Source organism: Phalaenopsis equestris, unplaced genomic scaffold (assembly GCF_001263595.1).
Source record: "Phalaenopsis equestris unplaced genomic scaffold, ASM126359v1 Scaffold000297, whole genome shotgun sequence".
NCBI classification, from domain to species: Eukaryota; Viridiplantae; Streptophyta; class Magnoliopsida; order Asparagales; family Orchidaceae; genus Phalaenopsis; species Phalaenopsis equestris.
In genome coordinates, this window is record NW_018164739.1 from 2,808,811 (window position 1) to 2,827,921 (window position 19,111).

The window sequence follows — 19,111 nt, forward strand, 5'->3', positions numbered from 1 at the left end:
TTCAGTTATCTAAGATGTAATTAACTATAGGGGTTTGCCCTTATAGGAAGCTTTTCCCGAACCCAGCATAATATAAACCCTATTTAATTCCTTATATTAAATAGGGGAATTTGTCGGCCAATATATTGGTTTTCGCAGACCAAACGGATGTCATAACTTTCTTTAGTTTATTTGATCGAACCTCACCCTCAATTCTTGTGTTCTCATCCTTCGGGATAGATACAGGATTTGAGGTAAAGCGTTCTTTCATTTAAACTATGAAAATTATGGGGTCAGTTTGACTTCATCTTTTTCAAAACTAAAATTTTTTTTAAAAAAAAAACATCCTTCCGAAACGGGCAACGGGATTTCAATTCCGATGACCGACAACTTCTTACGGGCAAACCCCACACCAAAAATAGTGCCGACAGAGCCGTCTTCCCTAGATGCCGCTCGATCTGGGAGGGAGTCGTGAAAGGAAAGCCTTACGAGCCGCTTGATGCCACTCAACACTTTGGAAGTCTACCCAATCCCCTGGACCGTCCCTTATGCCAGCCCGTGGTTAAACCGATTGGCTTTGTTTCCCGCATCCATGCAGAAAACCATCACACCCGTGTCAGGAAGAGGCAAGAAAGAAAACTATTTATTAAGATGATGAGTCAGAAAACTATTTATTAAGATGATGAGTCCAATAAAGACCAGCTGAGTGATGAGAGTATTTACACCTTATGATTAATTACTATATTCTTATTTTGATTTATGGATATTATTCTGTTGGACAGTAGGAGAAAGAAATTTAATACTAAACTCATCTTATATCTTATTTTACTATGATACTCTAATGTTACTTTCATTTGATGTCTTATGTGACTTTAATCAGTTGATGTCAATATTACATTTTTACCATGCAATTTATGTTATTTGATAAACATAATACTTTGCACATACACAATTTATTATTTGATATACGTACAATTTTTCACTTTTTATTATGTTAGGATACTAATGTTTTTCTTTAATATTTTTATAGAACGTGATGCTAATATATTCATTTTTTACCTTTAATTTTATTCTACGCAATTTTCTTTTCCTAATTGTGGGTCTTACGCCCTAGGACGCCTTGAGGCTTATACCTTACCTCACGAATGAAAAATTCTCAATACACAATTGCAGAATTTTAAATCTTGTATAGAATTCACAATTGCCATAAAATAAAATCATGTATACGAATGTGTATCCATGCAGAACACTCTACCCATTCAATGATTAACAAAATAACCTGCAACCTAAAGACTTTCTTCAAGCGGATTACAAACATGGTATAATGAACTTTCGCTTAAATGAATTTCAAAAACATCACATAAATAGCGCTATGAATAAATCTAAAGAGAAAAGTGATAACCCAAAGCTCATATTAATAATAGAAAGTAATGCTTCCAAAGCTATAAAATGCAGATAAAAGTAAATATATTTTCAACTAACTAATTAAATTCATTTTGCATCCCAGTTTGCAGTATTTACGTCCTTAGTCGAGCTTAACCATGGCCGGAATATTAATCCAGAGTAATTATAAAAAGCAAATCTTAAAATCAGAAACTACTCTGTGGCCAAATTTATAGATGGCACTTCATAAAGTATAAGCATGTTGAAAGACTGGAAAAAAGGAATGATTCAAATAATCTAAATGATTTCAAAATAAACCCATCTCATCATAATCAGTACAATGATAATGTAATTTTTCCTCAATGTTGAGACAACGGAAACAGATATGAAACACCTAAATATACTGAAATAATTCAGATGATTAAATATTCAAATAAACAGAAGACGAGCTCACATAGAATGCAAAGCCAACTGGTATGCCCACTATCAGTTCCCCAAAATGATGCTGGAATTCATTAGCCAGCCTTTCTGAAACAAACACTGCAAACAGAAGCACTGGAACTATAATTAGAAATATTGTCAATACCATAGACCACACATCTGGACCAAATATGAGCCTTCCACCAAGGAAGAATCTCTGCAAGATATTTTAGAAAAATCAAATTATTAGTTCTCTTTCAATGAAGTATATCTAAAAAATACATTGGCAGTTGACATTCCAGATAAATTGCAAGGCTGGACAACTTGTGATGCAATTTGCACTATCTAAATAAAATTATCCCCAACCTTGCATTCTTAAGTTAAGAATGGCAAACAGCAGGTAGTATAATAAACAAGAAACACACATCTTGGCATGAAATCCCCATAATAGTAAACAAAAATAAACTAAAAGAAAGTCAAACAGAAACATTATTGTTAACTAGCATTTTCATATGTTATTTACCTTCTTCGAGAATCAATCAATCTCTACTGACTTCCACCTTCGAAAGAACTTTGCTGACAGCCTTGGTAATATGACAGACATAATAATGGTTCTAACTTTGTTGGCATAATATTTCAACAATACTAAACGTTTCAATTCTGTCTTGAAAGTCCTTTATCATTTATGTTCGTGCTAACCAAGCAGATTCTAAAAATCATCAAAATCTAATTTTTGTAAGGAACACCACCTGATTTTAAGTAATGCTCTAGAAAAGAAAGATCAAAGAGATCAAACAAGAACGATAGCATCCAAAGTTAGCTTGACCAGATTAGGTGAACTTCCCTAGAATAAATTTTCTAGAACCAATACTTGGACAAGATATATTCATAGCTCATATGAGTAGCTAGCTCACTTAGCAATCCAAGGGAGGTGAACCACCCATTAGCTTGTGCTTGTTTGGTTAGATGTTGCATTTTTTGTGCGCACGCACACGCACGTGTATGTGTTTTACATTGAAGAACATAGCATCACAAGAGAATTAAAAATAAAAAAAAATCTAAAGCAAACTTTCAGATTTGTTTATCATAAAATTTTTATCAGATTCATGGACACTAAACTAATGTCTTAGATCGCAAACACAAAGATCATTAAAATGAATTGATTAATGCCTAGATATTAAATTTGAGCTCAAACAAGTCCATACAAGTTACATAAAGGAAACCAGACTGAAAAAAACAAGTCTAGATAAGGCCAATCCCAATTAGGGTCCCCTCGAGCTCAGCCACAGATGGCCTCAATTGCTGTTGACAAAACTTTAGTTGCATAAAAATCTTAAAAAAAAAAAAAAAGCTTCTCACGCTCAATAGGGCCTTCACAAGATCCATCTAAAAATGGCGAAACATTATTACAAATTTTCAACAACGATAATTTAAAGACAATGAATATTCTTGAAATTATTCTTATCAATCCGAATATCAAAACTTCTTAACTATTGATGCACTTTTGGTATCTATATCTATAACATGGAAAATTTGAATTAAAGTCAGAGCATTGCAAGTTGCGACAGCTACCATATCACTGTTATCCACCTAGGCTAGCCCTGATCTTGAAGAAGCAATTGAGACATCACAGGGGCAGCATCATCCAATCATTATTTGCTCTTGAGAGGGGGGTGTGCAATTTGCACCATCATTTATTCATAATTACAAGCAATATTTTGGAAAAGACAGATGCCTTTGAGAACCCTAAGGAGAATTTTTAAGGCGCTGAAAGCCACTCTGCCTTATAAACAACCATCATATGTAAGACTTACATTGTAACTATCACCCCCCGCATGACCTGTATTGTAACTTTTTTTAACCGCAATTGTCACTCGCAAGGCCAACAAATGCAGTGTATTCCACAAAACTTTAGCTGTAATGTTCACTTGTAAAAGAACCATCGTCTATAAAACTGCACAACCTCCACTTACACCACAATCATCACCAACACCAAAGTAGTAAATTATGAGATTTAAGTCGCAGCTACATTGAAGTTTGTCAACCACCATCATACACTCAAACTATGGACAATAACTATAAGTGCTCATTCCTTTGTAATGCTTCTCCAATCATTATAAAATCTAGGGCATTGCAACATTTTTATACTAGTTGAATTTGTTCAATTAAAGAAGGCATGAAAAAGTAAAAAAGTCAATGAAAGCTCAATCCATATCCAACTTGAGCTTGAGCATGATTAATTAATCAATTTCAAGCTCTAAGTTCAAATTAAACTCTACGAGTTTGAGTCGATTCATGATCCAACTCATTATTATGAAAGAAAAAATGATTTTGATTCAAACAGTTCTTGTATTAAAATGAAAAAAAAAATTAAGGAATCAATCATAAGAAATTACTTAATATACATATGTAAGATATAACTTTTAAATATTTCAACAATTTTATGCTTAAACTCTTGAATTTGTATACATTTTAGGTGTATTTTTTACTAAAATGTTTTAAATGAGTCAAGTTGAGACTAGCTCAAACTTGACTGGTTAAGTCATTGAGCTTAGCTCACAAGCCATTCATCACTGAACCACAGCCAACTCAGGAGTTGACTTGACTCAATTAACCCTTCAGGAAGGCCTCATAATGTTTTCCATCTTAGGGTTTTCATATAAAAAGTTCTACATCACATTCTCTTACTTAACTGTTAGAATCTTAAGACAGACAAAGATTGAGGCAACAGAGCTTGACACATCCGCTGCTAGCTTGATTTCTCATGCATAATAGTTTGATTTCACCAATAGAAAGTCTTCCCATTTTCAATGATTATCAAAAATAACAATTGATCCTCGTACAAAGATCTCAACATCCCAAATCCAAACATACTTGACCCAACGGTCACTTATCATTTAAACTCTGATTAAAAGTGGCAATGTCTAGAGACAACACAAGGTTAAGTAGTGATTGCCATCTAAGGGAGCAAGATAACATTGAGGGCAATCTAGGATCTCCAGGTTACGTTCTCAAACTAATGTTCGTGCTAATATTCTATGCATGACTGCCATCCAGTGCTGCCCTCCTATTATTACTAGCAGATACATCAAGGAGTGTATTTTCCATCAATGCGCATCACAATACAAGGGACAATCATCTCTTATTAAAATTATATTTGATGCATCAAAAAGATAAAGTTGACAGCATTAATAAGTCTATCCATTTTTTTCTCACTATTTACAAGAAACTATGAATCAACACCTTAAAAATCTAAGATCTGCATACGTTGATAAAAAACTTGAAATCAGAAAATTCATGAGCATTTTTTATTCATGAAAGATAAGCTTAGCACTCAATATAAATTCCCTCCATGTGGGGGTAGATGCCAAAAAGCAGCCCAAATCTCACCTAAATGCCACTTACAAGGGATCAAATAGAAAAGCCCTACAAAACAAAATACAATAAAGCAAAATTTAAAAAAAAAAATTATAAAAACTTCATTAAAAAAAGGAAAATTATACATCAACAAAGCCTTAATCCCACTATGTGGGGTCAGCTACATGAATCATTTTTCTCCATTGCATCCTATTTAGTTTCATATTTTCATTTAGTTCTAGTAAATTAAAATCATTTTTTATACAATAAGCCCAAGTCTTCCTAGGTCTACCTCTGACTTGCGAAAAGTTTCCAAATAAGAAAAACATTAAAAAAAATTTCAAATAAGAAAAGGAAAATTATATTAAAAAATAAATTTCAAATGAGCTAGTCGCCCATTACGTTGGCAAGTAGCTCCTCTTAAAGTTTCCAAATAATTGAGCAATGAATTTTTGGGCAGGTCAGTCAGCCCAAAATATTTATTTATTTTAATAGTTTATATATAATTATATTTTTATGAATATAATCATTTTTTTATTTCAAGTCCATTTTTAAATATTTTTAATTTTCGTTATTTTAAGTGTCGAAGTAAAATATTTATTTAACTCAATTTCTAAAATATTATATATCTTTTCAAATTAGTCATTTATTTTATGATAATTATAATACATTAAAAAATAAATTTTATATCATGCTTATTTTGAAAAAAAATTAAATAAATCAAATATTCTTCATATCAAGATTTTTTAGCTTTTTTTGCTCTCATATATTGTAATTGTGTAAGGAGGTGAACCTTTATAGATTTCTTTAATTTTAGTTCTATTTATTTTTTAGAACATTATATTTCTCATTAAATTTTTTATGAAGTAAAACATAACAGTTAATTATTTTAATTTTCATTCTACGATGCTTGTGTGTTTAACTTCTCTAAGACTTTGTTTGAATTAAATGATAATTACTTATCTAAAATCTGTAAATATTTTAAGTCATCATTCATTTTTATGTTTTAATTCAATACATAAAAATGTGTAAGTTTGCTTATAAATAAATAGAAAAATAAACTAAGAAAATAAAAAATGCTCAAGGATACGAATTAACTTTTTCACTAGAAATAATCTTTAACCGTTTAATTTATTCCAAAAAAATATAATATAAATTTACTTTTTATATTTTACATTGATCATAAGTGAAAACATTAGTGCTTCTAAAAACTCATGAACACCCAAAATGTTCAAGAACCCTAAGAATTTAACTTGAACTATCAAAATGAAAAGAATAATCCTCATATTTATAAGAAAAAAAAAAGATGATTTTTGTGGTACCAACTTAAATGTGAAATGTACTCTAATTTGCAAATTCACAATCAAAATCACGACATTTACAAGCAAGTGAACAAAATGCAAATATTAAAACTAAAAATGAAGAATTGTGCACGTTCTAATGACAAAATATTCCTATAAACAATCAAAATTCAGATGATTATTCATGTGGCATGTACATAACAACACTAGAGAACTTTTTTACTCAATTAAATGACTAGAAATTCATGCAAAAGCATAAAGCCGATACACTAAGAATCACCAAATTCATCATGCATAAACCCCCAAAATTGTGCATGTTCTTTAAAAAATATTAAATTATTTGAATGTGCTCTAAGAAAAACATTAAATAATTGAACATAAAGTCAAAGAATATGGCATTGACAAAGAGAATCATTAACTTGAATTTCCCCTGCATTGAAAATTGCATAGCTGCTTTGAAAAAATCATGCAATCGTTTTAAAATTTTATAAACTCTTTTTCAAGATCAAAATTATCAATATGTTACTAATGTGCTAAAGCAAACCCCTGCGCAAGGAAGAGTCATAATACCCGCATTTGAAATCCAATCCTACATATCCCTAAGCCTGGATTTGATAAAACTTGAAGCCCTTTAATTACGATCAGAAGATGATTTTAAGTCTTTCTCGAGAGTAAACAAGTAAATTCATAACTGAACACTCAGTTGAGGGGCTCACTAAGTCATTTTTAGTTTGCTGGTGTGCAAAACCTTCAAAACCTTTAACTAAGAAAATCATTTTCAAATGAAAATTCTGGTAACCATCCTCTCCCTCATTGTTTTGTGTCCAACTTTTCAAATATTTCTCCTCTACAATCCCCTCTTGTATTGACTAAATCCTTCATGTTAGATTTCGTTTGTTATGAGCCTTACTTTTAATTGAGTCTATCTAGAGGTCAAAAAAGATATTTACTTTGCAACATAGTGTATGCTTTCCCTCCATTTTGTCCAAGCACGTTGCTAAAACCAGAATCAAGCTCGCCCGCATTCCCAACAGTCTTATATAGTTAAAGTTTCCATGACAGGTTCCAATTGGTGTAAACCTTATCCTTAATTGAGTCCATTTGAAGAGAGAAGGGGATATCCTCTTAGCAGCACAACTCTCACCAACTCTTTGCTCTCGTTCGTACTATGATTCCTTTGAATCACGTTTAGCTCACAACCACAATTAAGTTAGGATCAAACTCACAATAATAGGTTTTGGTAGGGGTGACCGTGATCCGAATTGCCAAACATTAACATTATTTTTTGTGACACTAATTTGAACATGACTGCTCCATTCAATCCGACCATAATCATTTAGCAATACATGGAGTCAATTTACAGCATCCCATATTTGGATCGCCAATCAAAGGCACTACTAACTAGGGCTGTCAAAAATGCTCGTTGTTCACGAACAGCTCGTGTTCGGCTCGTTAAGTAACTCATGTTTGGCTCGTTCGTTAAGTAAACGAGCCAAGCACAAACAAGTTTTTAATGCACGGATTATAAACGAGCCGAACATGAACAGTTCTTTATTCGCTCCTGTTGGGGTCGTTTTAGCTCGAAATAAAGAAATTATATAACTATTTATATAATAATATATTACATATATTATTTATATAATAATATATTATATATATTTATATCTAAATTTAAATCATAACATCTCATGTGATAATGTGGTTAGTGTCTTCTTTTTATACATTTGGTCCAAATTCGAATCTCACATTTTACATCTATTTTTTTCAATTTAATTTTAACGAGTCAATTTCGAGCCGAACACGACCACGAATATTTAAATCGAGTCGAACACGAACACACTGTTCACGAGCTGATTTCGAACACGACTCGATTTCGAACACGAGCTGTTTCGAACAAGTCAAACAAGAGCCAAGCCTAAGCTCGCTCAAGCTCGGTTTGTTTACAGCCCTACTACTAACCAATGACAGCACCAAATTCAGGACAATCAACGGCTGATCCTAGTGATCTGACTAGGGCAAGGGAAATAACACCTGATCACAGTTGATCATGAGAGGGTACAATCCACACTGTATAATATTATTAATTAAGAGGAATATTTAGAATAAAACTAGGATGTACTATGAAAAGAAAATCTAAATAGCCCTCTATTTAATTAATTTGACTATGTTTTTCATGTTCTAAAAGCTGCTTGAATTCTCTACAAAATCTTATAAGCGGTGGTCATCTACAATTTTTGTACTACAAATTTACTTTACAATGTAAGTATCGCCCAAAAGACTTGTGTCGAAACCTTCATTTTCACCACAACCACTGCCTGCAAAACTTATGCTCAATAATATCCCCTAGGATCTATGTTATAGTCTTGGCTTGAATTGCAACCATCATCAACAAGAGCTACAATGCAACCTCTATTTGCACCGGAAACATTCTTGCAAGATCTATATAATAGTCGCTTCGTGAGAAATTGTGTTATCACCACTTTCAAATGAGTAGATCACCCTCATACATTGCAATCACTAACAAAAACTAAGAAAGTTTTTTTAATTTTTTTTTTGGTCTTTTTGGGCTATCTTCAAGTGTAGTGAAAAATGTTATCTTGAACTGTTTTATGCTAATAACAGGAGTTGTTTGACTTGGTAATTATGCTTTTTTTTTTCATATTATGTTTTTTAGGTAAATAATTTATGTATTTCACTCATTAGCATTAGTAGCAAGTAGTGTATAGAAACATAACTAACATCAACCGTGTTCCATTGGCTCTAGTTCTCATAAGCAACAAAATTCAAATGGAAAGGTAAATAATTTCACAGGGATAGAATATTTAATAATTTAACAGCAGAACATCTAAAGGGTCATTTTCCCTTCCTTTTGCCTTGAGAAAACCGGGACCAACAGAAGAAGCCAAAAGTGGCAGGCATACAACTACAAGTCATCAATGAACCACAAAAAAAAGTTAACTTGCAAGCATATATCGGTGCCTTGCAGGTATTCATTGCAATATAAAACAAAAAAAGGGACTCAATGAAACATACATTGCTGCCCTTCCAGACTTGATAAACTCTCTTCTTCTGCCCAGATGCTTCATTCATTCTCCGTCTTGAATCAGATAGCTGTGGTGGAACAGGAGCAGAGTAGAATTTCCCCTGCATTCTCAAAGATATGCCACCTCCGGCAATGACCACCCAGTTAAGTTACGATATCTCAATCTTGGTAGCAGGATTTAACCTAAATCCTGTCAAACAGCAAAATTACAACTTTATAAATCCTCCAGGATCTTAAATCCCGTTTCACCTCAGTATTGTCTTAATTCCCGGGTTCAGTAAATCCCATTAGAAGGTGGATTGATTTAGAGCAGCTGAAGCTCGCGAATGGGGGCGAGAGAAAGGAAAAGAAAGACGAGGGTGGGTTACTCAGCTAGGAGCGGAGTGTAAATGGGAAATATACGAGAGCTTCGGAGATCTTTGTACGCCACAATCCCGTGGCTACGTTCCAGGCTAGCTCCAGTCGTGGCCAAACCGGGTTTCGGGCATGGGAGGAGGAGGAAGGGGAACGTAGGCGAAGGTTTCGGGTGAAATGGGGGAGGGGGAAAGCCAGGTAGGCAAGGTTTGTTGGAAGGGGAAGGGGAAGGGGAGGAGAAGAAAGGTTTAGTGATTTAATATATTTTTATTTAATTTAATTTTAATAAGTTTAATTTATTAATAAATGATAATCTTAATTGTGTTAATTTATGAGCAATTATTTTATAATTATTTAATGAAAATTAAATTACATATTAAAGTATAATTCGTTTTATTACATTCAAATAAATAATCAATCTATAGTTCATTAATTAATAAGACAATAATTATTTTAGTAAATAATAAATTAGTTATTTATATAATTAAAATACAATGACTTAAATTAAATTTAATTAGACTCAATAAAATATATCATTGTTATATAATACTAAATTCATATTTCAACTTATAAATTTAAATTTTAAAATAAATTGTCAAATAATTTCAAGGGGGGGTCTAATAAACTTTAACACTTGCATATAAAACAGTTTTAAGAAGTTAAATACCTCAAAGTTTATCAAATCTCAACTTATAGAATTAATTAAATTTTACTTGGATTCAATCATTTTTAGGGTTAAACAATCCATTACAATTATGAAATTAGAAATGAGAGGAATAAAAAAAATATATTGTTGTTTACAAAACAAGCGTTCTCTTTCGATCATTTTTCATTTTTATCAAATTCACAATAAATTTAATCATGACACACTCATAAATACGAAAAAATATTACATCAGGACTCCGCATGTAGAGTTAGGGTTTACGTGCGGAGTCCAATGAAATTACGTCTATGCCCGGTAACAAAAAGAAATATTCTTCTCGTGTTATTCAGGTGTTACTATATGTTATTCAGGTGTTATTGTGTGTTATTCAAGTATTATTGATGTACTATTGTTTTATTATAACACCAAAAATATTCCCAGAACATAATAACACCTGAATAACATACAATAACACATGAATAACACACAATAACATCTGAATAACACGAGGAGAATATTTTCTTGTGTTATTCTTGTGTTACCGGGTCGATCGTCGATCACCTCCACGGTGTAATTTCATTGGACTCCGCACGTAACTCTACATGCAGAATCCTAATGTAATATTTTTTTTCATGAATACATCAATTTCATGGTTAAAAAAATCACCAAGATGGTTGCTTTGTGTAAATAGAAATGTTTCTTGTGCTCTGCATGTAATTATCCCATGGAAAAAAATGTAGGATAGAGAATATGATATGTAAACAGAAAATATTTTATTATCATGAAAAATAAATTTTGACTTTTTAAAAATTGTGCTCAAATGCAAAGCATATTGATAGAGAAACAAATGAAGAAAACAATTTGAAAAAAAATTAAAACAATTTTTTAAAAAAATAATATATTTTATGAATAATTAGTTACATTAATTAATTTATTATAATACAAATCTAACAATCTCTAATTTTGTTAATAACATTTAAATCATATTCTCATTATTTTCTATCCTAAGAATGTGCATGATATATTTTCATGCTCTAGAGAAATATTTGCGTACGTCTAACGTACGCAGAGCTGCGTACGTCAGTAGCTTACAGGGAGGGTATTGGAGGGTTATATTCGTGTTATACCCCCTATAACATTTTTGTAACCTGCCTGTAACTTACAATATATGAAAACAAAATCGCGGAACTTACTAGTTACAGGTATGTTATAGGGAGGTTACAGGGAGTATAACACGGATATAACCCTCAAATACCCTTCATATAATCTATCGACATACACAACTCTGCATACGTTAGACGTACGCAAATATTTCTCCATGCTCTGATCATATTCTTACAATCAAGATGATTAAAGGTGCTACTACACGTAAGAGAATAAAAATAAGTGACTTTTATTTAATTATTAATGAAAGTGAGATTAAATTATATACATAAAGAAAATAATACTGTAATGAATAAAGGTGCGCTTCAGCAGTGAAAATGTGTGGGAGACCCAATTCCCTTTAAAAGACTAAATAAGCCCTAAATACAGGATAAAATATAATTTAGGGTTCATTCTATTAATATCAAATTTGAAAATATGTTTTTTTTTAACAATAAAATTATTTTTCATTTAATTTATGCGCAAAATAATGTTATTACATCTTATGCGTTTTAATTGTTTTAAGATAATGATAATAATATATTTATGCTTCCTATGTTGAAAATAAAATCTTATATATATGCACAGGCTCTGCTAATTTTAAGGTTTGTAGCCGGCATTGCGTCATTTATGCAATTATACTGCACTGAATTTCCGGCCAATCTTTTCAACATGCAATAACTACAACTCCATGTCATTCAATTTCTCAAATTTCAAAATAATTTGGAAGCACTTACAAACAAAGGAGTAATGATGCATCAGTACTGTAATGGGGAGGTATCACGTATGCAATGCTCTCATCATAATGTCACGTGACACCTTATTGGAGTACTGATGCATCAGTACTTCTGAGGTAATATTTTTTCCTTACAAACATACCAACCAGACAATTTTTATATATTTATATAATAAACACCTAAACTTAATATTAATTACATACAACTCAAATCTTTTAACATCACATAAAAAATATCATTATGACAATCTTTTTAAAAGCGATATACACATTTAGTTTTTCATAACAGAGTTATAAATGTAAATATCAACGTTTAGATTTTAGATACATATAAATACATAAGAATTGTGCAGTACGTATGTGAAATATAAATAAGATAAAAAAAAAATAAAAAATGAACTCTTTATAAAGAATGATCGAGTGATAGTGTGTCATGAAATTAGGAGTATAAAGAACCAGACAAAACTTTCATGGCTTCAATTAAATTCCTAACAAACAATCCTTCCAATGACCTATTTATTCTCCTACGAACAAATCCTTGACAGAGAGAGCAGTCAAGAAGATGAACAATGAGCCAAGCCAATACGGTCTTAAGGAAAAAGAAAAACTGGAAACACCAAATAATTGAAAGCAGGCACTTGGTGCAAAGCAAACGATAATACAATTACTATGAGCAAAAAGACTGATGAGTTGGCAAAACTTCACTTTAACATCAAGAGTAAAGTGCGAAAAATAGTCCTCTGGCGATTAACATGGGGTTCTTTTAGTCCTAGAGTCTGTAAAAGTGTCAAATTAGTCCCAAAATTTTTTAAATTGGGGCTATAACAGTCCTCCATAGGAGCTATTTAAGCCCTAATTTAAAGAGTTTAATAACATACATAATGACGACTTAAATGATGAAAGAAATGAATAGAAGATTAATTGTTCAGGGAAAAAGCTCAAGTAATATATCATAAATCATTCAGTGCCAAGGTGTATTCTGGGCTCCTGTGTTTTTTGTCTTTTACAATTCATGTTGTAAGCCAAAAACAATGAGTGTATAGCTTGTAGTAAAAGACCAAACAGAATGAAGGGGAAAACAAAGCATGCTTTCAGAATCCATGTTGGAGTGGTTCACAATATAAACTTCCTGATGATCAAAGTGCTGTCATAAACAGAGGTATTCCTTATTCCATAAAAGGGAAAGGGGAAATTTACATACGTAGCACACAATTCCTTTGTATTTACATATCTTACACCTAAACTTTCATACTTACATACATAACACTTGGTTGCTTTAAATCTATACATGAAAAGGTGTATTTCACTTTTAAAAAGCAAAAATAGTACTTATTTTTATGTGATATTAAAGATTTGAGTGTTATGTGTGTAAATACAAAAATTTAGGTGTGTTATATGTAAATTCATTAGAATTGTGTGCTATATGTAAATGCCTCAAATATTTAAGGCTATCAAACCTTCATATTATACTATGAACAACAAACAATAACAAGCTTTTATCCAACTAGGCGGGGTTACATGAATCTTTTTTTTCTCTATTGTGTCCTAAAGAGTCTTATATTTCCATTCAATTCTAATACATTAAGATCATCTACTCTCCTAAGCGCATTAAATGGTCGACCTTTACTATGACCAAACCATCTAAGACGACTCTATCTAATCTTGTCTACCACTGGAGCTACATCAACCCTTTACAAATACATTTATTTCGCATTTTGTCTATAAGTGTCAAGCCATTCATCCACCTAAGCATTCTCATCTCAGCAGCAGTTAGTTTTATGCTTCTCTTTTAAAAGTCAACATTCTAGATCATAAACATTACAGGTCTCACCATCATCATATAATTTTTTTCTTTAAGTCTAAGTGGTACCTTTTTATTGCACAAAAGGCAGATGCATTCCTCCACTTCAACCAACCAACTTGAACTCTATTGATAACGTCAACATCTATATCACAATCAGTTTGAGTAATAGATCAAAGATATCTAAAATGATCGCACTTTTTAATGATTTGATCACTCATAGTTACAACTTTGACATTATATCTACTACAAGTAAAATTACATTCCATGTATTAAATTTTAGATCCATACAAACAAAGGCCTTTAGACATCAATGAAAACCTCCATAATTCAAGTTTTTCTGAAACACTTTCCCTAATCTTATCCACACGAAGGATATCATCAACGAAAAGCATACACCAACGTGCATCCTCCTGTAAATGTCACATAAGAACATCCATAACTAAAGCAAAAAGATATAGGCTTAAAGCCGATTACTGATGCAATCCAGCTGAAATAGAAAAAAATTTGGTCAATCCTCCTTCAGTTCGAACCCAAGTAGCAACTTTAGTATACATATCTTTAATGGTTTGAATATAAGTCATATCAACATCTTTCTTCTCTAGACCTCTCCAAATGACACTCTTGGAACCTTATCGTAAGGCTTTTCAAAATCAATAAAAATCATATGTAGATCCTCCTTATTCTCTCTTTACATCCCCATTAAACCTCTCAGTAAATGTATAACTTTCATACTAGACCTGACCAGCATAAATCCAAACTGATTATGAGAAATATTTGTATCACACCTTAAACTATGTTCAATTACTCTGTTCAATAATTTTGAAGTATGACACATCAACATAATTCTTTTATAATTTGCACACTCTTGTGTATTCCTTTTATTCTTAAAAATGGGATCAAAATACTAGTCCTCCACTCTTCAGACATTTTTTAGTTTTTAAAACAATATTAAAGACTTTAGTAAGTCAACAAACTCTCAAATCTCCTAAATATTCCCACACTGCAATTGGGATATCATCGTATCCTACTGATTTTCCTCCTTTAGTTTTCTTTAAAGCCTTCTCAACTTATTTTTTATTAATGTGACAGTAAAAATAAATTATTTTATTATTATTAACGATATTAAGATCACTAAAATCTATCGTACTTTCAGAAATTTCATTGAGATATTTATCAAAATAGCTCACTCACCTTGTTGAGTATCTTATTCTAAAAAAAATTATTTTTTTATTTTCATCTTTAATACACTTTACTTGAATTAAATCTTTACTTTTTTTTCCTTTATTTGACTAGTTTATACATACATTTTTCATATTCTGTAGTATATAATTTATTATAAAAATCTCTAAAAGCAGAATTCCTCACGTCATAAATTATTCTCTAAAACTCCCCACGGGCAATCTTATACTTTTTCAGTTCCCTAAGCTTTTACATTTAAATCAATTTTTATAACAAAGCTTTTTATATCTTATATTCTCTTGTACATTATTATTCTACCACCAACTATTCTTAATTACAAAAACTTTTCCTTTTGAATCTCCAAGTACATCTTTTATTACCTGTGTAATAGTGTTTGTTACTTTATCCCATATATAATTAACTTCTTCATAAACCTCTCAAATATTGAAATCTCGACGTTCGCTCATAAAAATAAATTTATTTGCATCTTCTAGGTTCCCCAATCTAATTCTATGACAATATTTCATTATATTTTTTATCTTCTAATTCCTCATCTTAAAATCTAAAAATAATAATCGATGTTGAATACTTAAATTTCACTTGGAAGGACTTTATAATCTTTACATTCTCGACGATCTCTTTTTCTCATAAAAAAATATTCAATTTATGTTTTTTAGGTCTATTCTTATAAGTAATAACATATTCATCTATTTTCTTAAACGGTATTATCAATAACAAAATTATAAGCTAAAATAAAATCTAATATGGTTCTACCTTCTTTATTAATCACTCTAAAATTGTAGACATCATGAATATTTCTAAAATCTTACATTACTCTACCAACATGTTCATTTAAATCTCCTTCAATAAAAATTCTTTTTTCAAGAGATATCACTTATATTAATTATTCTAGATCATTCAAAAATTTTTCTTTTGAAACTATACATAAACCTACTTGAAAAACATAAACACTTATAGCATTAAAAGTCATAGTATCAAAAAAAAAAAAATAGTATTATAATTTTATCTCTAATTCTATTAATATTTATAATATTATCTGTCAAACTCTTATTTATAATTACACATACAACATTTCTAGTGTGACTCTTACTGGAATACCAAAATTTTAAACCTAAGCTATCAATCTCATTAGTCTTTTCTTCAACCCACATAGTTTCTTGAATGCTAAGATATTTAACTTCATATGAATCATAATATCTAATAATTCCATCAATCTAGCAGTGAGAGCATCTATATTCCAAGGTTCTATCCCAATATTAATTTCATAGACTAACTTTTTTACTCGTATTCGTCTATAATATGAGAACCCTTGTTTGACATTACAACTGGGCGTTGATGTAACGACACTTGCAAGTTTTTCATTATATTCAAGTCATACAATGCGTCACCTCTAGGGTATGCTCTAGCATTTACATAATAATTTAAATGATTCATATTATGATTTCTCGTCAAAAAATTTACGTTGATTGCCGACTACCTAACACAACCCTCCACTTTTCGCATCCGGAGATTAGGATCTAACAATGGCAGTATTTCATATTATATTATGAACAAGTAATAAAAATAATTTGAAACAAAAAGGATGTAAGCACCCTAAAATAGACACAAGAAAACAATGTGTTCTTATTTCAGAAAGGTCCCTTCAAGATGTCTGCTGAAAACAAGACAATACATCAAATCTCATCTAAAACTTTTACTCGCAAAGATAACATGTAGTGAAAATTGGAAAAAAAAACTGGTTCTTGATATTCCTTATGAAATATAGATCAAAATACAGGAAATTTGTTTTTGAACTGCAAGAAAAATATTTGAATTTTGAAGTTCAATGATTCAAAACTTGATGGGACTAAATGAATAATGCAAATCCAAAGCCTACAATAAATAGCTGGGTTAAGAGTTCAAGCAAATAATGATGATAATCACAATAACTTGTCCACTTACATAGGTACCACACAATTCTTATGTATTTACATATGTAACACATAAACATTCATATTTACATGCATACAGCTCAAATCTATAAAATTACATAAGAAAATGCCACCATCACTATCTTTTTAAAAGTGAAATACACGTTGTTCAAGCATAAATTTATGACACCAAGGTGTTATAAGTGTAAATATCAAACTCTGGGTGTTACATATGTAAGTAAATAAGGAATTGTGTGGTATTTATGTAAATTTCCTATTTTTTTTAGTTGCAAATAACTATCTGCAACTACTTTGATTGTTTTATGATAAAATATAGTAAAATATAAAAAGACTTTTTGTTACTTGATGAAAATGTTTTGCAGTTCTGGAAGCAGTGTCCTGTATCCTGAGCTAAATTTAGCTCAGAATAGCTAAATCTAAGTTTTATTCCAGACTGCCTTGTTTCTAAAGAATGCAAGGCTTCCCCTCTGTACTGATAGAAGCACCTTCAACACCGAATACACTCTCTTACACTGATAAGCTGTAAGGATTCATTTCAAAAACATGGAAATATAAGCTACCAATTCATCTCAGAACAGCAAAAAACACCTCAGATCTACATCAAATGAAGTTGAACCAATAAATATCCAAGTTTTCATGGACAACTTTCTGCTATCAATGGCAGATCTACAAAATTCTACAGTTAAGCAGCTATGTATCTTAAGAAAAATTTATCTTACGATTTCTACAAGCAAGCGATCCGTTTTTTTCCCGTTTACTCGAGTCAAATTCAAGCCTGCGTCGAATTCTTCGTGATGGCCTTCATCTGGATGTGATCAAAATCATTGAGTCCTCCGGACGACGTAGTTGTTGGCAAAGCCTCATAGGTTCCGCCATTGTAGCGTCTTGGGAGGCCTCCACCCGAACCCCGGGTAAGAACAGCATAGAAGATGACGGCAATGACGGAGATTAACGTGGTGTGAAGTACGAACGCGAGATCAAGGAGGGCGGCGGCGCGGTTACGTGAGTCCTCGAGTTCGCATCTTATGGATTCATCGGTAACTTCGAGGAGCCGATGGCAACCCTCAGGTATGAAGCCCCCAACGTAAAGCGAGAGGAGAGTTTGGAGAGACCAGAGTCCCTGCAGGGATACAGAGACGGCGAGGGCAAGCTCCGCCAGAAAGAGGCGAGGGCAGACAGCCAGTGCAAGAGAGAAAGCCGCGGACGCAGCGGAGATGACAGAAGATATAGAATCGCACTTGGATTGGAGGTCCGAGGGTTGGTAGGCGGAGGAAATAGAAGAGAGGAGAGCGAAGGCTACAGCGGAGAGGAGAAATATGAGGTCTGGGGGTAGGGAGAGGGGAAGAAATAACGAAATCGCGATGAAGAGGAAAAGGAGAAGGGAGGCGGCAGTCTGTAGAGAGGAGAATCTGTTGGCCGCAACGGTGGAGAGGAAAGCGTGATGAGCTATGGAGACAAGTAGGGAGAGGAAGGCGAGGTAGAGAGGAAGATGACGGAAGATGTGATGCAGGTGGGATGAAAGAAACAGGGGGTAGTAGGGACGAGCGATGTAGTCGCCGGTGCCAGCGATCGGGGAGCGGGAACCGGATGATGAGGGCGATGCGGGCTTGCAGAAGGAGCGGGTGGCGGAGATAAAGTGGTAGATTCCGTAGGCTAAGAGAGAAACGAAGGCGAAGGAGTGGTAGAGAAGAACGGCCATTGTTAACCTGCTCAGATCTCCTTCCTTCCCAAAGCCTGCTTTTATTTCTCGAGGAAGAAGAAGAAAAAGCAAAGAGAACAGATCGAAAGGCATATATGGCGAGCCGTGGAATTAGCAA

The 19,111-nt window shown here is 32.4% G+C and overlaps 2 protein-coding genes across 2 annotated transcripts in view; both read right to left on the bottom strand.

The window, feature by feature from the left end:
- The window catches only part of LOC110025427 (probable protein S-acyltransferase 7), a 31,030-nt gene extending 20,973 nt beyond the window's left edge, over nt 1-10,057 (bottom strand). The window contains exons 1-2 of the mRNA XM_020725895.1: nt 9,474-10,057; nt 1,817-1,999 (exon numbers count right to left, since the gene is read on the bottom strand). Of these exons, the coding sequence (XP_020581554.1) occupies nt 1,817-1,999; nt 9,474-9,590 (300 nt within the window). The 5' untranslated portion in view covers nt 9,591-10,057. The remainder of the gene's footprint in view (nt 1-1,816; nt 2,000-9,473) is intronic.
- Nucleotides 10,058-17,814: 7,757 nt separating this feature from the next.
- On the bottom strand, nt 17,815-19,111 carry LOC110025337. The gene has a single exon (XM_020725766.1). It carries the CDS (start codon nt 19,084-19,086, stop codon nt 18,064-18,066), a length of 1,023 nt encoding a protein of 340 aa, XP_020581425.1. The 5' UTR covers nt 19,087-19,111; the 3' UTR covers nt 17,815-18,063.

Bases quoted from the DNA above. Each gene is read 5' to 3' on its own strand.
- LOC110025337 (XM_020725766.1), bottom strand. From the start codon at position 19,086: ATGCCTTTCGATCTGTTCTCTTTGCTTTTTCTTCTTCTTCCTCGAGAA.